This window comes from Harmonia axyridis, chromosome 3 (genome assembly GCF_914767665.1).
Source record: "Harmonia axyridis chromosome 3, icHarAxyr1.1, whole genome shotgun sequence".
In the NCBI taxonomy this organism is placed as follows: Eukaryota; Metazoa; Arthropoda; class Insecta; order Coleoptera; family Coccinellidae; genus Harmonia; species Harmonia axyridis.
This window is the reverse complement of record NC_059503.1, coordinates 29,344,762-29,366,974: the sequence shown is the minus strand read 5'-3', so window position 1 is coordinate 29,366,974 and position 22,213 is coordinate 29,344,762. Positions and strand designations below refer to the sequence as shown.

Sequence of the window (22,213 nt, the reverse complement as noted above, 5' to 3'; positions counted from 1 at the left end):
ATACATAAATAATGAATTAATTAAGAATAAATAAATATACAAATACAAAAATAGATATAATAAACGTCCCATACATTTAACTTTCCTATTAACACTGTTAAATATTCATTTCAAAATGAATTTGAAAAAAATCATAATTTCGAAACTGCTGCACAATAGCTGATTTTCGTTCTTTATTTTTGATTATAAACTCATAGAATTGTTCGAAGGAGCATTTCATACTCATGCACAATGTGTAGTATCCAAGATTTGAGAATTTCTATGAGGAAATAACAAACGATTGTACAAGTTAGTATTTCCGAAATCTTAACAAAAAATGAGAGGAAGGAATATTTGAATTTGTTTTTTGAGAAATAAAAAAATCTTTGAAATCATCATTGATTGTATTTCGTTCATTAAATGACTGAATCGACACATTAAGACCTTCAGCTTCTGAAAATTAAGTTTCTAGTTATTTTTTCCATTAATATTCCAGTTTGCGGTTAGACGATCTTGAATACTTCATCAGTTGGTCACAGTTGGTGTAATCGAATCGTTTACGACCTTTTCGGTTTGGGCTTTATCATAGAGCCCTGTTCCTCAAAGAAAGCACGCACAATTGATGTGTCGCTGTTCGATTGCATTGAAGTCAAGGTCATCTACTCAGTAACTCGATTTGAACCTTTTTTACGTTATGACTTAATTAATTACGTTCGACAGTCTATTCTTGTTATAGAAGTATGCAACAGTACGAAGATAGAGCTGGTTAATCAAGCAATATGAATTAATACGAGATAAGATAACAATGAATCCTTTAGAAAGCATCGCGGAATAATATTTTTGTTAGACTTGTTTAGGTTATGAACAAGACAAGATGAACGGATTCTATTTTGGGTTTATTTGGTTGTTGCTGGCATTCGGTGAGTTTGGAAGTAAATTGTTTTTTTTTTTTTTTTGGTAATCAATTGTAGAAAAATAGCGATTATTTCTCATTTTAATTTCTGAATAGACTACTGTTTGAGATTGCCACAGAGAAATAAGCATAGCTATTGAAAATTAGTAAATAATGATTTAGTCAAACAATTGTATATGATTGAATAATAGTTGATACTCAATTTCAGTTGTATTAGGTATAATCATTTCATAAAGAAAACGGAAACGTTATTTTACAAATTTATGGACAATGTAATTTCAAAATTGAACTAAATGCCAGGATTTTGAAATGAAAATATTAAAAATAAATTATGTCATTTACCGCAAATTCATAATTTATAAAGCTGGCTCAGAGTTAGGTATTGCCAGTTTTTTCGTCGCACTGTGTAGATATTAAATAATTCACCGAAGAAGACCAGATTCGTGAGAAAAAATCATTTATTCATCATCACTATTATTCATCATTCATCAATTAGGATTTCATTGGGAATTAATTTTTGCCATAAACTCAAAAGATTTCTCAAGAAAAAAAAATTTTTATAATGGTTAATTATTTCTTTCTATCTCGAAGAATATTCCTACTACAAATATTTTTTAATCAAATGTAAAAAGTGATTATGAATGAGGTTGATTACAACTTCATTGGATGATATAACAAAAAATCATACGGAAATATTCACCACTCCGAAACTAATCAACCTAGAACTTTTCAAATGTTGTATTCAGTACAATCAGCAACACACGTTCGAAATTTCATAATTTTGAGAACCTAAAAATATGAATTTTTCAATATTCGATTCAGAACCGTATCTAGGTACTATTGCGCCTGTGGCAATATATTAGACATCGCCCCACATTTTCGAAGATTTTTTTCATCCATTTTATGTTCTTTTAGTATTTTTTGTTCATAATTTAAGCCATATATTTTCGTTGAAGTTCTAATAATACCTAATATTATACAGGATGTATATGAATAGTTGCAAAAAAAATCAGGAAGTGATTCCTTGTCAAAAAATAGGGTGGGTCTTTCCTAAAAACTTTTTTCTTGAGTCTCCCGCCGCTTAGTTACAGCCCTCTGAAGTTAGCGCCCGAAAAGTAGTTTTTGATTTGTGGAAAGTTTCAAATTGTTTTTTTTGTACATTTATTTTATATTTATACCAATCCGCTCATTAGATAAATCTGAGGTCGAAAATAATTCCAACCTTCACAACTCAAGGGTATTATCTCGAAAACCGTGAATTTCAGCAAATAATTACAAGAGACCTCATTTGTTAGGAATGGTTCAGTCTATATAAAATTAATTTTTTTATTCTAAATTATGAATAAAGAAAAAGTTATTGCGAAACAAGTTTGAGGGGTGGCTTTTTCTACCCCTTGGAATCATAGAAGAGCACCAACCAACAATTTTTTTTTGTGAATTTTTTGGTTTTCAAAAAAAGAAATTAGAAACTACATTTCGGGCGCCATCTATAGAGGGCTGTAACTAAGCGGGAAGGAGCTCTCTATAAGAAAGATCCACCCTATTTTTTGACAAGGAATCGCCTCCTAAGTTTTTTCGCAATTATTCATAAACACCCTGTATATATTTATCTTCTTATTTATGTCGATACCATTGAAATACACATTTCATATACTTATGAAGATATAACTCTTGAAGGTCTGAAAAACCTTCTTTTATATTTTTGGGCGCCCCTGCAGACCTTGCGCCCGTGGCGGCAAGTGCCACCTTTGCCACGCCCTAGATACGGCCCTGATTTGATTCCTCGATGATTCCAGTGGTTTATCACCGCATACCTATTTCTGATATAGCACTAGACAATTTGCTTCCTTTTCCAAAACTCAAATAACCGTTTCCCGTCGACAGATGATTCCCAAAAATTCGAGAAATGTTTTTATCATTATTAAATCCGAAAATGCGCTTATTTTCGAGGGGGATTTCAATTAATGACACATATTTCTGTTTTATTGATAGTCATTTTGTAACAATTTACTGATGATTTCATTGAACAAAACCGCAAATCCACAGATGGAATTTTTCATGAATGAGAGGAAAATATTTTCAATAAGCTTGAAATAGCTGATTCCAGGAAAATGCTGTCGTATTTCCTTTTTATGTCTCATTTTTCCCTATAATGCAACGTCACCCATTCAGGTAATAACCCGGCTTTGTTTGTCGGTTTTCAGGTCAGGACAACTTATAATTTTATTTTCAAATGGAATCTTTATATATAGGGTGGAAACTTTTCGTTTTAAAATCTTCTGGGGTAATCATGATAATTATCGAACAGAAAAATATAGAAACTTGAAATAGATATATTGATTCGTTCTCGATTTTCTTGAAAATTGACTTTCAAATATTCCGCTATATCTATGATCCCTTATAAGACTATCATATAAACCATTAAAATTAGTGGAAAAACGTAAAATTTTTCGAATATCTCAGACAGATACCCGGATATTTAGAAATATTTTTGAAACAGTAATTTTTCAGAAACGCCATCTAACTCGAGAACAAATCAAGATATCTAGTATCTGCTTTTTGATACATTTCATTATTTTGGAAAAAAAAGGTCGGGCGTCTTTGAAGATGTTTACTCTTCGAACAGAAACCAAGATATAGCGAATAATTTTTATGGTTCTGATTACGCGATAAACCAAAATATTGTACTAAGTTTGAAATTTTTTTTTTTTTTCTCGAAATTTTCTCGAGTTTTGTCAAACTTAAGTGGATAAAATCTTGTATCCTTGAAATTTTCATTTTACAACTGAATTACCAGGAAAGCTGCCAAATTCCGGATGGTAATATTCACGAAAAGTTATAAGCTTTTTCCCGTTATAAATTTTCCAAAATTCACCTCAGTATACGATGCGGATAATTTAAGCATCACAACCAAGTTGTGCATCACACTAGTTTAGTCTTAATTAGTAGGCCTAACTATCTCGCGACCACAGATTTGAATCTGAAGACGGTGATTTTTTCATTTTACAGTATGCCTTGTATTGAATAATCTTTGGATTTGGAATTTATTTTGAGCAGAAAGGAAATTATAAACCATTATGTGAAATTTGCAGTGTTTTATTTCCTTCGAACGATTTCAAAGGTTTATAATTGAAGATAATGAACGAAAAACAATATTAATACATTATCTATTATTAGCCTTATCATCACGATTTAGTCAAAATATTTGTTTATGGGTCTCGAAAAAAAATTCTGAATTTTTTTAATCTGTCATGCTGTAATTATGTACTTATAATAATAAATAAATGAAGCTTCATTATAAATGGCGCCGATTAAATAATTCATGAAATAATTCACATCATTAATTATTTTGTTCAGCAACATGCCAATCAACTCCTCAGGTGTCTACACCATTAGGAAGAATAGAAGGAAAGCTAGATACTACAGTTAATGGTAAGACATTTTATAGCTTCGAAGGAGTTCCATATGCTCGACCTCCCCTGGGAAAGTATAGATTCAAGGTGAGATTTGTTTTAAGACACATGAACATATTATTACTTGTGAACAATAATCCAAGCCTCCAAAAATTTCTTCCAAATACAAATAATATTCATCACAGGAAGCAGTTCCTCCAAAACCATGGGAAGGAATATGGAAGGCCAATACCAAATACGAATGTATGCAATACAATCATTTTGCAAGACTAGAAAGCGATCCAATCGATGGTGAGGTTTGGAGGGAATTGGTTAAGATTTTTTCAAAGGTTACTTTCAAAAATTTTAGGCACAGAAGATTGTCTCTACGTTAATATTTACACCCCTAAGATTCACGCTAAACTGGATGTTATAGTTTATATCCATGGAGGAGCTTTCATGTTTGGTTCTGGCGCAATATATCAACCACATATACTCTTAGACAAGAATGTAGTATATGTAACCTTGAACTATAGGTTGGGACCATTAGGTAGGACAATCTGTAACAAGAGAAGGGAGAGAGATAAATTCTTTTGAAATTTAATTTCAGGGTTTTTGAGTACTGAAGACGACGTCTCCCCTGGTAATAATGGCCTCAAAGATCAAATACTTGCACTCAAATGGGTAAAAGAAAATATACAGTACTTTGGGGGTAACCCAAACTCTATCACTATTACCGGTACATCAGCTGGAGGAGCCAGTGTACATTTCCACACGTTAACTGAGGAGTCTAGAGGTATTTATGCAAATTACTAAAAGAGAACAGTCATTTAGTTCTCAAATCTATCAATTCCTCAGGTCTGTTTAAGGCTGGAATATCCATGAGCGGTTGTATGTTGAATCCATGGGTGTTGATGGAGAATCCTCTTGAGAGGGCGATGGAGTTAGGTACCTTGGTAGGCTGTGAGGCAGAGAGCACTCAGTCTTTGGTAGATTGTTTGAGGAAGAGGCCAGCGAAGCAGATTGTGGGTGCTGTGGGAGAGTTTCAGGTACACAATTTTGTATTTAAAATATATCTGAACATATTTTGAAATCATGCTTCATCAATTATAGCCTTGGAAATACAATCCATTCTCTCCATTTGGAGTTGTTGTAGACGAATGGTCCGCAGATCCAGTACTGCCAAAGCATCCCTTACAGATTCTTGAAGAGAGGGATGTATCAGATACTCCATGGATAATATCTCATACTTCCGGTGAAGGACTTTATCCAGGAGCAGGTATTTATTTATATTTCTCTTGAAATGATCTCTGAATGAAATTTTTTTCATTTAAACGTATAAAACTGAGATCTTTATGGTTACGTGACAACGTGTTATGTTAATTCAATAGATTTTCTGTATTAATATATACATATTAATAAATTTTCTCTCAGAATGGAAATTATTACTTTTTATATCTATTTAACTCTCTTCAATATTTATACTTTTTTCAATTACTTACCAAACTTCAAATCTTGTAGAATTTTACCCAGAAGAGAATCTCAAGTATATAGACGAACATTGGGAAGATATCTTACCCCATATACTGCACTTCAACTCCACAGTCGAAAAATCTAACCAAAAATATGTGAACGACCGAATAAGGGAAGAATACTTGGGATCACAACCAATAACACAAAAAAATTTCAACAAACTTATCGATGTAAGTAACATTAAGAAGACTATTCTATAGCTATGAACATATTATTAATCCAACCTATTACAGATACTCAGTGATAGACTGTTCAATGCTGACATTGACAAATGTACAAGACTTCAGGCAGCAGCTATCGAGTCTCCAGTCTACCACTATCTCTTCGATTATAGAGGGAAACATAGCTGGACAGAATTGGGCAGTGGAACCACGGATAACATTGGTAAGCTAGCATTAGTACACTGATCAACAATTGCTAGGGATCACTTATGAACTTCTCTTCATTTGTATTTTTTTGAAGTTATCTCGTGAATATCTGTACATTATATGTTCTCTAAGGAAAAAGTAAGATGTTTTGAGTTGATTATATCAAAGTATTCCTCACTTCATCGGCTCTTGTTCACAAAATCGATTATTATCTGTAGGCTGTTACAGGTGGAGTGAAAAGCAATGTGGTATTTGTTATTAAATCTGTTTTTTTCTCTCGTTCAAACACATAAGGTGACAATAATTGAAGAAATGAGAACAATATCAGCTTATCAGTCATGCCGAGAAGACGTTTGGCTCCTGTGCAACTGGACCAAATCATACGGTGGATACAGGAAGGTTTGTCCCAGCGAGAAGTGTCCCGGCGGTTGAATGTTTCGCAAAATGTCGGGCTTGGAATAGGTTCAGTAGCTTATGTTCATGGGGGAGGTCGGCAGCGCAGTACAACAGCTGCCCAAGATCGTCTTTTGATCCTCAATGCTAGGAGAAATCCCACTTACCCGGCGTCGCGGCTCAATAGATCACTGAGAGTTGCAACAGGAGTTCTAATTTCGAACCAGACTGTAGGACGACGACTACATGTTCGTGGTTTGAGAGCACGTAGGAGGGTACAACATCCCCGTTTGAATAGGGAACACCGGGTTCATCGACGGCAATGGGCTGAGGAGCACCGCAATTGGACACTTGAAGATTGGAGCCGATGTTTATTTACGGATATGAGTCTAGATTTCGTTTGGTCAACTCCGATGGACGTATTCTTGCTTGGGGGGAAAGATGTCGAAGGTATGCAGAACAGTTTATGGTACCCACAACAGCTTTTAGCGGAGGTTCTATATGTGTATGGGGAGGCATTTGTTTGAATCAATGCACAGAGTTGGTTGTTCTGCAGAACACCAACATGACCAGCCAGAGATATCACGATATGATTATTGAACCCATAATTGTTCCGTTTGCGGCTGCCGTGGGCGAGAATTTCATTTTAATTGACGATAATGCCCGTCCACACCGTAGTCGTATCGTTAATGAAGCGCTAGAAACTCATGCTATTGATAGGATGGACTGGCCAGCTCGCTCTCCACACATGAATTGCATCGAACATGTCTGGTCTGAGATGTCTAGACAATTGTCAACCTTAGAACAACCGATCAATAACCTGGAGGACCTTTCTAACGCTCTACGGGATATTTGGACGAATTTGCCCCAAAATTTTATAAATCGTTTGATCGAAAATATGCCTCGTAGGGAAGAATGCTTGAGACGAGCTCGTGGGGGACCAACTAGGTACTAGCTTAACCGAAACTTCAGCCTTCTTGTGGTTTCATCATAAAATTTTTATGTTATTCAAACACAGAATTTTGAGTGTTCCTAATAAAGTCTTTTTTCTCTCCAATTTTCCATTTTTTCATTCTTTTCTCAAGTGAACCATATTATCAACTGAAAATACTCTGATATCTGACTAAATTTATAATCTTGGAGCGAATATTTCAGAAATAAATTTAGAACAAGTAATTGATCCCTATCAATTGTTGAGCAGTGTATATATTTGTGCGGTAGGTGATCTTTGTCAATGAAGCTTTTCCAGCTTATACCCTCTGTGTAATAATGAATTGACTAGCTTTATTTATATTTTTTCCTCGAAAAAGTTATATCTGGAATTAGTTTGCTGAACTAGAGAACTTGGGAAGAATCCCATTGTTACTGAAGTCAGGGCTGGCGCGAGTAATTTTGTAGCCTGAAGCGAAGAAATTTTGGCGCTCCTGCTGAAAAAGCATCAAAATAACAACAGACTGTCACAACAATCTCTTTTTGAGTTTCTATTTCAAAAGTTTCATTAGATATTAGATTTATCGGAGATTAATTATGATTAATTCAAATCTTATTAAATCAATATTTTATATGAGTGCTGATAAACAGCAGATGAATATTAAATCGAAAACAACCCAAACTAATCATCATAGCAAAGGGTTGACAACACAACTCGGATTCTCCACTGTGACATCATGTCATTGCTAAATTAAAGGATCTATAGCAACTTAAACAGCTGCATATCCTCATCCTATTCTGATGAGCAATTTCATACGATAATTCTTTCTCAATCTGATATATCTTCAATATCTTGTTATAATGTTCATATTTTCAGGCGTTTCACATGCAGATGATACGGTTTACGTATTAAAGACAGAGGTTGATACTCTGTCAACTGAAGAAGATCGGGCCATTTCAAAGTTTATGGTCGACACATTTATCAGTTTTGCCAAAAATGGGTACGTGCATTTATTATTATTGCTTCTTGTTTGCAGCTCAGAATATCAAAAAATTAACCATAACAATTTTTTCCTTATAGAAAACCCACAGACGACGTAGAGTGGCCAGAAGTATCCAAGAACAAAGTTGACCCAATAAAATATATCAGGATTTCCTCTTCATTCTCTCTAGAAGAAGTGGAAGAATTTGGGAATCGCAAGTTTTGGGATTCTCTACCTTTCGGGGAAAACGAGAGGCTTTTCAAAGTCAAAGACGAACTTTAGAATTGTTTTTTTTCTATTGAAATATTTGATATTGTTATTGTAATTAAAATTTCTGGTTTCGTAGAACTTTGATCTATCGATCAACTCGTCGATTTTAGATTGATATCAATGGTGGAACCAAAAACTGAAAATGAATACAAAAATTATGTGCTTTCTATAATCAAGAGGAAATTTTTCTGAAATCCGTCTTGAGTATTCTCTAAACTGATGCAATTTTCAGTGCCCAAATTTTGATATTTTCGGTGATTCCATTGATTCCAAACTACTGAAGCTTTTGAGTGAATATCCATTTTTTCATATATTCATCGAACTGTCTGTTATTTTTGTGTTGAGAAAAACACTATTCACTTTAGGCACAACAAGTATCAACAAAAAATGAAGACTTTTCATTATTCTATCCGACAGGCAAAAAAAATTAGGGCATGCTGTTATACTTTTAGTTATCAAAATTACTGTGAGGTAGAAGGATTACAGTTGTCAATCACTTGAGAGAAGATATAACACATGTTATTTGAATAAATGGACTTATTGATCTTTTTTTTGGATGGTCATTGTTAAAAATTGCAGTTTCTTTCGAGCCATCTGTAGAGTGATCCCTAAATTTGCAAAAGACTTGAAAACCTTTGAGGAATTCAATAAAAATAAATCGCTCAATCATCTCGAACGGTTTTCAAGATGTTCTTTAGTTTAAACTATTATGTTCATGAAATTCGTCGAAAAAATTGGCCTACGGCAAAAAAGTACCACAGATAATTGATGACATATGGGGTAGGTATTTCGAAATCAGAATTTCATGGAGATTATGGGTAATGATATAACAATTAGACATTGATTTGAAAAAACATGGTTGTGTTTCACCAGTTTTGGACTAGCCTGAAGAGTCAAAAATAATTTAAGCTCATGCGCTGAGTATTGTCGATTATGTCAAAATTTGAATCATTCTCCTAGCCCAAATTTCCTAGAGTTATCGACCAATTAAGTACTATTAACTAAGCCTGTATACAGGCTGCTTCATCATAAATTTTACAAATATAATCGTGTAGATGACACCGGGAGAATCATGTTTGCCTTAAGAATAATATTATGCTGTTTTCGAAGTATAAGCGAGATACAGTTTATTTCCAAAGATAAAAAATCGTCCATGAAAAAATACTGTTATATGAATGTCTGACAAGTTTCAATTCTAAAGAAATGAGGGAATCTTCCTTATCTCTCGTATTGGTAATCTGAGGACAGAGCAAACTGATCATATTAAAAAAAGAATTACTATGAGATAAGATAACAATAAAATTTAATTGTATTGAAGTGAACAAGAAATTACGTTTATATGTTAGATTCATTCTGATTGTGGCCAAGACAAGATGTATGGATTTATTTTGTTTTTTATTTGTTCATTGCTGGCATGTGGTGAGTTTGCAAGTACATGTTTTGATTTATTTCGATGAAAGCCTCGGAAAATTTGAAAAATTCCTTATAGACTACATTTTATAAATTGTAAAATCTCTTAGTTTGGGAAGGTTCAATCAATATGTATATGTTTATAGGAATATATTCAAGTGATCATCCGAAATAAATTGAAGGTACGATCCAAGCACACTAGAAAATCTGTATTTATTCATTCACTAACTCGATTCAAGCGTCTTTCTGTGAGGAAAGATTCGTATCAAAATTATCATTAAAGTTTAATGATTATAATTAAATTTGAAATATAAAATTTTCCTTTCTATTCATCATCCATTCGATACAGGACAACACAAAATAGTTATTCAGAAGCTTTATACGTAACTCGTTATTTTACCGGCAAAATATTTGTTTATCGCCTGCGAAAAGTATAAACAAACATATGAATCTGTATTATCAAGTGATGATACTATAATTACCTCTATTTACTTGTTCATAAGACCATACGAGGACAGACTAATCGAAAACAACTCCGATAAGATAATTCACTTTTGTGATTATTTTTTTTAGCAATATGCCAATCTGTACCTCATGTATCAACCCCATTAGGAAAAATAGAAGGATATCTAGATGAAACTGTAAATGGCAAAAAATTTTATAGCTTCGAGGGAATTCCATATGCTAGACCTCCCATTGGAAAGTATAGATTCAGGGTAAGTGTATAATAGAATGAAGAAAAGTTGAACAGAAAGTTAGTAACAAAATTCAAAATCTTAGCTGATAACATCAAACATCACGAAAGAAATAAGAACAGGATCGCATTTTGAAAAGAATTCTTTCGTTCGCCACTCAAAGTATAATACTGAATTATGAATTTTTTTATGGCAAAAACAACATTCCTTTAGAACGTGTGAAAAATATAGATTTCGAAGTCTAAAGAAAAAACTCAGTAATCTGAGTACGGCACTGAAAATATTGAAATAACATTAAATGTTCTGGAGGGTTGTATGAAGTGAAAAAACCTAGAAAATTCAAACAAAATCGGACTGCTGATTTCCGATTTATGGATATCAGAAATTCAGGCCAATTTTCATGAATCACCCTATATCTCCGAAACTAACATAACAATACACAACAATCTACTTGACTACAGGTCAGAATGACCTGTATGTGGCTATGGCCAGCCACCTGTTACACTCTGTATATTGATTGAATAATTTACCACCCTTTTATTTGTTTTATGCCCTATCTATATTTGGAATGAATTACCCCAAGCCTGATGCTATTTTCCTTAATTTAATTATCTTTCATTTAGCCTGAGGCTATTTAGTCTGGGCTATTTACTACTATTTAGCTATTTACTTTCATTTAGCTTTTTATTTATTTTGTTTTTTTAGCTATTTACTTTTATTCAGCTATTCATACTTGGCTATTTACTTTTATTTACCCTGGGATTTTAGCCCACTCGACATTGTAAGGAATTAATATTCATAAACCATGTTAATTACTTGTTCTTTTGGAGTACTCTAGAGAAGCCAAAAGCTTGAAGAATATCAACTAAGTTTCGCTGACTGAGCAATTTCAAAATATAGAATTTGAAAAAAAGTTTAAAAAACGGGCCAACTAGCCCCGGTCTGCCATTTGATATTTGGTTGTAATGAGTAAAATATGTTTTACAGGAAGCAATTCCACCAAAACCATGGGAGGGAGTTTGGAAGGCCAACACCAAATACGAATGTTTGCAATACAATCATTTTCCACGGTTAGAAAGCGACCCCATTGATGGTGAGAAACCTTTGAATTCATTTTAGATTTTCCTGTAGACAACTCTCTAATATTCCAGGTACAGAAGATTGTCTCTACGTCAACATATACACCCCTAACATTCACGCTAAACTGGATGTTATTGTTTACATACATGGTGGCGCCTTCATGTTTGGTTCCGGTGCTAAATACCAACCTCATATACTCTTAGATAGGAACGTGGTGTACGTAACCTTAAACTATAGATTGGGGCCATTAGGTAAATCTACCTGTAACAAATAAAGCGAGAGAAATAACTTCTTTTGAAATTAAATTTCAGGGTTTTTGAGTACTGAAGACGACGTCTCCCCTGGTAACAATGGCCTCAAAGACCAAATACTTGCACTCAAATGGATAAAAGAGAATATACAGTTCTTTGGGGGTAATCCAAACTCTATCACCATCTCCGGTATGTCAGCTGGGGGTGCCAGTGTACATTTTCACATGTTGTCCCTTAAATCCAGAGGTGAGTATTTAAATTGATGAGATGAAGCAGTGTTTCAACATTCAAATCTATCAATTCTTCAGGTCTTTTTAAGGCTGGAATATCGATGAGTGGTTGTATGTTGAATCCGTGGGTCTTAATGGAAAATCCTCTTGAGAGGGCGATGGAGTTGGGTACGTTGGTAGGGTGTGATGCTAAGAGCACTCAGTCTTTGGTTGAATGTTTGAGAAAAAGGCCAGCCAAACAGATTGTTGGTGCTGTGGGGAAGTTTCAGGTATACAATTTCATTATAATATCAAGACATATTCTTAAATCTTAATTTATCAATTATAGCCTTGGAAATACAATCCATTCTCTCCATTTGGAGCTGTTGTAGACGAATGGTCCGCAGATCCAGTATTGCCAAAGCATCCCCTACAGATTCTTATGGAGGGGGATGGGTCAGACACTCCATGGATGATATCTCATACTTCCAGTGAAGGCCTTTATCCAGGAGCAGGTATGTTGTCTATATTTGTCTTGAAATGACCTCTTAAATGAAATATGTATTGTTATTATACTCAGATGCATAGAGTTCAGGTCTTGAAACTGAAATAATATTTCTACGATGTTCCTTAGTTTCACCAATTTTGTTTTTATATTCAGTAGGTATTTTATTTGAAACTTTTATGGCTACAGGATGTAACTTGTCGAACCTATTCACTTACATCCAGCATGTTAGTGAATAGGTTTGACAAGTTACCTGTGTGCAGGATGAACAAATATTCCTAATTTCATGTCAATAAATGCGTAATATAACTAATAACTATCTTTTGAAACCAACCAAATTTGATTAGAATATCTCGATCGGTTAAATAGTCAGTTTTCAAGAAAAGCACATCCTGGCTGAAAATACGAAGCATGTGCGAATAAATATCATATTTCAAACTGCCATTATTTTTTCATGCAAAATTACCTTCAATGACTTCCCTGTATAAAATTTTTGTTTTGGTTACTGACCCCATATAATTTTATCTGCCTTCAAACACTATACCGGGAGACCCAAGTTATCGTATACAGGCAATATATAGTTTATTTGACAAGATAATAAAAAATTGCTTTGTATAACATCAAAGTACCTTCCCTATGATGTATAAAAAAGGTTCGTACATTTGACAGCCCTGTGGTAGCTACCTCTCTCCTTTCATTTTCAAATGGCACACCCTGTATATTGTCAGTGGAAATTGCGTGTCATTCTATTTGGAATACAATCATAGCACATACTTGGTATTTTTTCTATTAATAACAACAAAAACATAAACATTTTGTGAAGTATGAATTGCAACCAAAATACTATGCAATTCAAAAAACAAAGGAAGATTTAAAGCAAGTTTTTGTTATAAAAATATCGGTTTTTAAAAAAATATCTATTTCTGATATGTGTTTGTACAAACATGGGTGGAGGCATTTCACACAAGTCACAAAATATTAATGTTTTCGGTTTATTACTGAAAAAATACCAGTACCTATGTGCTAGCGTTGTATTCCAAATAGAAAGACACGCAATTTTCACAAGTTTAGAATATCTATATAGTCCTTTTTCTCCTATTCTTGATCCCCCGAACTTTCGAATTTTTTAGAATTTTACTTACTGCTTCTTTCCAAAAAGTTTAGATTATCAATTGATTCAGTTGACCTTTTGAATTTTTTAGATTTTTACTAACTGCTTCATTTCGAAAAGTTTAGAATATCTATATAGTCCTATACTATTCTTGATTCACTTGACCTTTGGAATTTTTCAGATTTTTACCCTCAGGAAAATCTTAAGTACATAGACGAGCACTGGGAAGATGTCTTACCCCATATACTGCACTTCAACTTCACAGTCGATAAATCGAATAAAAAATATGTCAACGATCGAATAAGAGAAGAATACTTAGGATCACAGCCAATAACACAGAAGAACTTCAACAAACTCATCGATGTAAGCTAACAGAAATGAGAACAACAACCTCTCGGATGTAATTAATGAATCCTCATTTTTTAGGCACTTAGCGATCGACTATTCAAAGTTGATATCGACAAATGCACACGACTTCATGCAGCTGCCATGGACTCTCCAGTCTATCACTATCTCTTCGATTATAGAGGGAAACATAGCTGGACAGAAATGAGGAGTGGCACCCATGGCCATATCGGTATGTTGAAGAAGATTTTAATATCAATTCATATGCCAAAATAAGAAATTTATCATGTTTTCATAATGATGATTCGTCTTTTTCAGGAGTTTCACATGCAGATGATACAGTATACGTACTGAAAACAGAGGTTGATACTCTGTCAACTGAAGAAGATCGGGCTATTTCGAAGTTTTTGGTCGACACATTTATCAGTTTTGCTAAAAATGGGTACGTGTTTTTGTTGTTATATCTTCATATTTGCAGCTGCTTAGAAGACCTAATCTACTCATACGATATTTTTTCTTCCATTATAGACAAACCACAGACGACGTAAAATGGCCAGAAGTATCCAAGAATAAAGATGATCCCATAAAATATATCAGGATTTCTTCTACTTTCTCTATAGAAGAAGTTGAAGAATTTGGGAATCGCAACTTCTGGGATTCTTTGCCTATCAATGAGAACGAGAGACTTTTAAGAGTTAGGGACGAACTCTAGAATTTTGTGTTTTTTGTAATAAAATATTTGTTACCTTCAGCCTATTATGTCTTCGTTTTTGTTAAGTATCGCTCGAAAATAAAATTTCCAATCGACATCCCCCAAAATTAATCGTAATATTATGGGTTTACTCTGAAAAATATTCAAATTAAGGCATTTTTTTCATCCGTAACACCATACTAATATGAATAGCATTTGAAAAGCATAAGAATGTTTATCATACTAAATTCAGATTGCTCATATTCTTGGTTATAGACAACCTCGGCAATCACTTCCTCATCAGAGCCGTATTTCTTCCATTGGAGAATGCTTTTTGTTGCATAATTAACAGAATGATACCTATATTTATAGTTTAGATGAGTAACCTGAGAGGACGCTTCACAGCTGCACAATTCGTCATATGTCAAAGTTCATGACATATCATTGTAGCTTATCTACGCATTGTTGTAAGAGACACGTAATACATATGTCATGAAGACTATGAAAATACCAAGTGTTTTCATCAAAGAAACATGGTGTCATAGTCATTGGGACCCAGATCTGAAGAATAAGCTGGCTGGTCAAGCAATTAGAAGCGCTACTTCTTTAATTTGACCATGGTTTCATTCGATTTGGGACAAATAAGTTCTTGGTGAAAATTCTTTTCTTCTGCATTTGAGAACTTTTTTTTCTTAATTTATGCACTCAATCCGTACAATAACGTTATTTCACATTACTGTTTATGACTTTACCTTTGTCAGGATTGTCGATGAACAATACACCATGCATGTCCCAAAATACAGATGCCATAACCTTGTCAGCTGCTATTTGAGACTTTGGTAGCTTTGGACGGCTTTCACCGGCTGTTTACCATTTATATAGTTCATTTCTATGATGATGATTATTGATTTTTGTGAGCACAAAGCCGTAACTAGACTTTCAGGGTATACTTCGATATTCCATTCATTCCTGAATGGACAATAGAAGCTTCCACTAAAATTGCAGAAATGGAACCAACAATTCTGATAATTGAATGTAGCCTGCATAGGTCTACCATTGTTCGAGCCTAAAACATATTGGGTGAAAAAAAGAAATTACAAAGGCTATTGGTGTGTTAAAATAAGTTTCAACTATAAAGACATTTTGAGGTTTTTGGAGAATTGTATCCGGTATCCTACAAAAACAGATTGTGTTTTAGGGATGTGTGTATTGCAAAATAAAAATAGAGAAGAGTGAATTTCCAAAAAAATTAAGGAAATTATGGAAAACAATTCGATTAAATTTCAATATCACAATGAAAAAATGAAATTTAATTTTTTTCAGATAAATCAAATACTTTTCATCGATAATCATGAATTATGGAACATGAAGCGGTAAAATGTGTCATTATACGCTCCATTAGTGATGACGTCACACACCGCCATTTTTGGTTCTCCTGTCAGTGTTCGGAATCCAAACAAACGAATTGTCATTCAAATTAGTACGTTGTCGTTGAAGAAATTGGCTTATTTTGATGAATAAGATTATTTAAGGAACGATTTTACTATTAATTGATAGACAGAAGGCACGAGGTTAATGCCAGTAAGTTCGAATTTGAAGTTCAACTAATAAACACGGCTTTATACAAAATCTGGGGAATGATACAATTGAATGATGATGAAAAAAACCCTAGCAGGGCTTTTTTCCGCACGAATTTGGAAAAGTACTACTATCCAAACGTCTATGCGTGTGGAAAGTAATACTTTCGAAACGCTAGTAGGAAATAGTTATTTTCCTAACAAGTGTGGAAAGTGATACTTTTCCGCAAGAAACTGCAGTTGAACGAACGACGCGAAGCGGAGTTCGGTCAAGCTGTCGAGTGCGGAAAAGGCACTTTCCATATGAATTAGGAACAATATTTTCCTAGTAGCTTAAACGAAACTCTTACAAGGAGAGTTTTCGTCTTGACACCGACTGACGTTATAAGAAATTATATTTTCGTGCGCTCAGCCGCATAAGAAACGTTTGAATTTTATGATTGGCGCATAGAGACATGCCAAAAATTCATGATTGATACGATTCTTTAATATTTGCGTGCGAAGAAAACCCCTGCTATTCACTTTCCGCACGAATTTGGAAAAGTACTATTTTCGACTTTAAAAGAGTCAAAACTGATTCTATAAAAAGCTGGAATATTTTGTTTTTTTTTAAATATCGAATAAAACAATTAGATTATGCGAATGAACCATTATTTTAAATTCGAATGCGCCCACGCCCAACATTAGTTAATTCCACATAAAAAATGAAAAATATTATAATATAATGGAATGTGGTGAAATAAAAAACTTCTTATATTTCTTGAGAAGGATAAGTTGTAAATTGTGAAATGAAGTTGTTTCTCATATATTTTGCATTCCATTCTGAGGAATCAACGTACTGATTGGGGAATTGAAAAGAAAAATAATCCAGAAGAAGCCGCCCCAAGTGGCAATAAAATTCGGCAACGTTTAGCAAAGCGAACTTAATGAGTGCATGTGTTTTTCTAGCGTCAATAACTCGTGAACAGCACTATGAAAAGATTACGGCCTACGGGACATCTGAATATTTATGAGTATAATAATGGGTGATTTTTTAAGAGGTTTAGAACTTTAAAAAAAAAAAACACAAAAAATTCGAAAAAATGAATGAAATATTTATTTGAATCGATAGTTTGAACCTTGCAATTTAATGTTTAAAGATAATTTCTTGCAAATGTTGACCGCGGCTGCGTCTCAGGTAGCCCATCCGCTGAGTCCAATTTTGGCATACTCTTTCACACATATCGGCCGGTATCTCACGAATGAATGCATGGATGTTGGCTTCCAGTGCGTCAATCGAAGCGGGCTTGTCCCTATAGACATTAGACTTGACATACCCCCACAAAAAATAATCTAATGGTGTCAAATCGCACGATCTAGGCGGCCAATTGACCGGCCCGAAACGTGAAATTAACTGTTCACCAAACTCGCCTCGCAATTGCGCCATTGTTTCGCGTGCTGTGTGGCATGTTGCACCGTCTTGTTGAAACCACATATCATGCAAGTCAAGAACTTCCATTTCGGGCAAAAAAAAGTTTGTTATCATCGCTCGGTAGCGTTCACCATTGACAGTAACGCTGCGATTCGCATCATCTTTGAAGAAATATGGCCCAATAATGCCGCCGGCCCATAAACCGCACCAAACAGTGGCTTTTTCGGGAAACATTGGTAGCTGTTGCAATGCTTCTGGCTGATCTTCACTCCAAATGCGGCAATTTTGCTTATTTACGTACCCATTCAACCAAAAATGAGCCTCATCGCTGAACACAATTTTTCGATAAAAAAGCGGATCCTCGGCCAGCTTTCCAAGAGCCCATTCACCAAAAATTCGGCGTTGTGGTAGGTCGGCTGGCTTTAGTTCTTGCACCAGCTGTATCTGAAAAGGCTTTACGCCCAAATCCTTCCGCAAAATTTTCCGCGTAGTGCTGTAACAAAGGCCTAACTGCTGGGAACGGCGCCGAATCGACATTTCGCGGTCTTCTGTCACACTAGCTGATACGGCCGCAATATTTTCTTCACTACGCACAGTGCGTAAACGTGTTGGTGGTTTAATGTCCAACAAAGTAAATTTGGTGCGAAATTTGGTCACAATCTTCCGAATAGACTGCTCAGAAGGTCGAGAATGCCGACCATAAAATGGAAGCAGCGCGCGATGAACATTTCGAACCGAGCACGAATTTTGATAGTAAAATTCAATAATTTGCAAGCGTTGTTCATTTGTAAGACGATCCATGGTTAAATTGCAAACCAAACTGAAGCTGTTTGACAGTGACACAAGGTACTAAACACACGTCAGCTGTCAAAACCAGTGTTGCCAAAACCAAACCAGCTAAAAAATCACCCGTTACATAATGCGGCACTTTGGATGGTTTTTTATCTCAATTAAATTTGTCGATATTTCTTCCTGTCGTTGATGTCCGACTCAAATCTCATTCAGTACTTTGAATTTCTACACGTATGATTTTTGTTGATCAAGCTTGAAATGCCGCCCTTGAATTTTGCCGCCCTAGACGACCGCCTATCGTTCCTCCCCCCTAGCGACGGCTTTGCGGCGGGGTCTCTCCTAAGCACTAGAGCATGGATCGCTTTACTATCCTCTAGAATGAATGACACGTGCTGCAAATGAGATTATTCTTCAGACAAATTACCAACACAAATTCAAATTCCTCATGACCAAACTTATCTCGAAAAACCAGACCAATAGACTGAAAATTAGGTCATATGAGTTCTAATAGGTAATTGAGAAATCCCTTATCCCTATGACTTATCAATGCAATGGAATAATACCAATGAAATATGCCTTGTGTTTTGTTTTGAATATAGAAAACAATTGGGCACAGTGACCTATTGATTTACTAGCTTTTGGTATAAAGACTTGATTTTTCTTGACTAAATCAGTTTCAGATTTTTAGTTGCAGTGCAAGGTTGATACGGCTGAAAATATGTGAGTACCTACTTGTTTTCCTTCTGAAATTACAATAATATTAAACGGTTCTATTTTTTTCATTATTGGGAAAAAATAATTGACCTTTTTCTGATTTATCGTTCAATATTGAAAATTGATGAATTGAATAGTTTTTTTTTATAAATTATCGTTTGTGCAACCATTCTATCAAATTTGATAGCAAACCTAAGGCGATTTGTCGATTTGGAACCATTTTCGTATAATTGCACTCAAAAAATTGTTAGTTGCTGGGACATACTGTATAATTGACCTAATGTAACAACAACGAACAATGCTTAGTAGTATATGATACTGCAATCTCCAGATCATGAATTGTTGTTTGTTGTTTTTATTCTATTTATTTCATTCACTTGAAATCTTTGAAATTAGAGTCTAAAATTATATGTAACGGAATGGTGGATAAATATTTTTATTGTTTTTATTATTGTTTATACACTGTTTTACATGTATTTCATGAGATTCATATGAATAAATTATTATTATTATATTATTATCTCATATTACCTGATGACTGATTACATCTTGATTTCATACTCAGAATAGTGATGATTACCCAGGTTAACGTTTTATATTGTTTAACAATGGAGAACAAATGAGAGTTTCCAGGGGCCTCTAGAGTCAAAACATATACAAACAGTCACTTTGGCAGGGGGTCACTTTCTCTAATAAAGTGTGCGGGATTCTTTCAACGATTTTTCCTAGACATTTGGCTAAGAATTGTTCTTATATCGAGAAAAAAAATTATCTTCTAGAATACTTTCGACCGGGGCAAGATAAGCTCGAAGATTGCTGAAGAATTTCGTGAACATGATGATTTTTTATACAACCATAAAAATATAGAAAAAATTCACATGTTTGCGAGAAAGCTTCATTGATAATTCAAAATCTTTGAATTTTCTTTCTGGGCGGTTCTAGATTATGGAAAGTTTCGTGTTCAAATTCATAAGAATATCTCTTCGATTTGTGATAATGTATTGTTGGAATATCTGAATAAAAAAAAATCGAAAGACGTCAAAAGTTATTCATTCCATGTTTAAATGCATGCTCAATTTACAAGATGTAGTCGATTTTATAATTTATTTATCTTTTTCTCAAGGTTTTCATCAACTCTTCATATTTTGCCATTCTTGGTGTTGGCAGTACTTGGACATGAAGACACAAGAGAAAATCCAATTGACGTCCTCCATGTCAAGAATCTGCTCATCAAAGACTACACCGGACCTCTTAGATTCGACACTTTAGAACTTTTCCGAAATATCGAATCTCTCGAGCTGAAAAATTGCAACTTTACCCCATTCCATGAGAGTTTTCTTCATCCCCTCTCAAACCTTAAGCGCCTAGTTATCACCAACAACGTTATGGAAAGGGTTGACCACGACACCAGCGGCTGCTGTTCTCATCTCGAAGAACTGGAGCTCACTAACAGTGGAACAGGAGACCTAGAAGAGGTTGAAATGAAAAAAATCGGTGCAATGAAGTCTCTGAAACGTCTCGTCTTCCATAACGAGAAGATACCAGTCCTCCACGAAGGCACCCTCACCGACACCAACCTTGTTGACGTCACCATCAAGCACTGTAATCTAGCCTCAATCGAAAAGGGAGCTTTCAAGAAGCTATACAAGCTGGAGAACTTGAACCTGAAGAACAATAAACTACAAAAGCTTCCGAAGGAAGTTTTGATCTCACTGAAGAACCTAAAAGTTATCAACTTGAAAGGAAACTTCTTGAATAAGTTGACCACAGATCAGTTCCCATCACTGCCAAACTTGGAAGTTCTCATTGTCGCTGATAACCCTATCGAAGTATTCAATTTGGAGGGTATTAAGACTGTTGCACCTAAGCTTAAGTATGTAGATGTTTCTGGTATTGTGGCTGATACTTCAAAGTCTGGCGGAGTTGAATTAGTTAAGGACTCTCTTTTGTAATAATTAACTTAATTTTTCAATAAAATTTTTATTTATCATAAATGTTTTAAATGATTAATGAAGGTAGGAAGAATCGGTGGCGAAATTGGAAAATGAGAAATGCTCCAATTAGATTTTGCGTGGTCGTTCAATTCAAATTGTTGTAATTTATATATTTTTTTTACTGAATTAGATTTTTGTTTCATTATTATTACTCACCTATTTCAGTTTTATAAACTAAGCTACTTCTAAGTTTTCGAATTAATTAACGAAAATATTATAAATTGAATAAGTGAAGGAAAAGTTGCGGAGTAGGTACTAGCTCTAGCATTGCTCAATGCTTATTGTACAACAGCATTATTTGTCAAATTGCAAATACGAAAAAGTGAAAAGTTCAGAATAGTTTGGTGCAATAAGCTACTGATTTCAAAACTTTCCGGGTTGTTCTTATATGCCATAAGTAATAACATAGGAGGACGTGATACTTCAACACAATGTCCATTATCACGCTCTTGAAATGATTTTCTTGAGGAAAAATTTTTTGAATACGGAATACATGCTTCGGAGGCACCAAATCATAAAAGATGCATTCAAATTTGTATTTTTCGGACGAAATCGATCTTTTCTTAGATATTTACAATATTGTTCCCAATAAATGATGCCGCAAATTCGAAACCCTGCTAAAATTCCGTCCTTCTTGTATTTTTTGCCTCTTCGATTTTTTTCGTTC

General features: G+C 34.5%; 3 protein-coding genes across 3 annotated transcripts; all 3 read left to right on the top strand.

The window, feature by feature from the left end:
- Positions 1 to 700: 700 nt before the first annotated feature.
- On the top strand, positions 701 to 8,839 carry LOC123675866 (venom carboxylesterase-6-like). Its single transcript, XM_045611407.1, has 11 exons — positions 701 to 899; positions 4,250 to 4,392; positions 4,491 to 4,596; positions 4,655 to 4,834; positions 4,895 to 5,080; positions 5,143 to 5,333; positions 5,398 to 5,563; positions 5,806 to 5,987; positions 6,051 to 6,201; positions 8,386 to 8,509; positions 8,590 to 8,839. Exons 1-11 carry the CDS (start codon positions 854 to 856, stop codon positions 8,771 to 8,773), a joined length of 1,659 nt encoding a protein of 552 aa, XP_045467363.1. The 5' UTR covers positions 701 to 853; the 3' UTR covers positions 8,774 to 8,839.
- A 1,156-nt stretch (positions 8,840 to 9,995) lies between these two features.
- Positions 9,996 to 15,116, top strand: LOC123675867 (venom carboxylesterase-6-like). The gene is made up of 11 exons (XM_045611408.1): positions 9,996 to 10,180; positions 10,745 to 10,887; positions 11,854 to 11,959; positions 12,018 to 12,197; positions 12,258 to 12,443; positions 12,506 to 12,696; positions 12,756 to 12,921; positions 14,204 to 14,385; positions 14,449 to 14,599; positions 14,686 to 14,809; positions 14,896 to 15,116. The coding sequence occupies exons 1-11, from the start codon at positions 10,135 to 10,137 to the stop codon at positions 15,077 to 15,079; spliced, it is 1,659 nt and encodes a 552-aa protein (XP_045467364.1). The 5' UTR covers positions 9,996 to 10,134; the 3' UTR covers positions 15,080 to 15,116.
- A 3,880-nt stretch (positions 15,117 to 18,996) lies between these two features.
- On the top strand, positions 18,997 to 21,544 carry LOC123675865 (P-granule-associated novel protein 1-like). The gene is made up of 2 exons (XM_045611406.1): positions 18,997 to 19,558; positions 20,676 to 21,544. Coding segments are annotated over exons 1-2 (831 nt in total). The 5' UTR covers positions 18,997 to 19,556; the 3' UTR covers positions 21,505 to 21,544.
- The last annotated feature ends 669 nt before the right edge of the window (positions 21,545 to 22,213 follow it).

Bases quoted from the DNA above. Each gene is read 5' to 3' on its own strand.
- LOC123675866 (XM_045611407.1), top strand. From the start codon at position 854: ATGAACGGATTCTATTTTGGGTTTATTTGGTTGTTGCTGGCATTCG. The intron at 4,597-4,654 runs GTGAGGTTTGGA...CAAAAATTTTAG, and splicing joins AGAAAGCGATCCAATCGATG to GCACAGAAGATTGTCTCTAC. The intron at 5,334-5,397 runs GTACACAATTTT...CATCAATTATAG, and splicing joins GTGCTGTGGGAGAGTTTCAG to CCTTGGAAATACAATCCATT.
- LOC123675867 (XM_045611408.1), top strand. From the start codon at position 10,135: ATGTATGGATTTATTTTGTTTTTTATTTGTTCATTGCTGGCATGTG. The intron at 12,444-12,505 runs GTGAGTATTTAA...TCAATTCTTCAG, and splicing joins GTTGTCCCTTAAATCCAGAG to GTCTTTTTAAGGCTGGAATA. The intron at 14,810-14,895 runs GTACGTGTTTTT...CTTCCATTATAG, and splicing joins ATCAGTTTTGCTAAAAATGG to ACAAACCACAGACGACGTAA.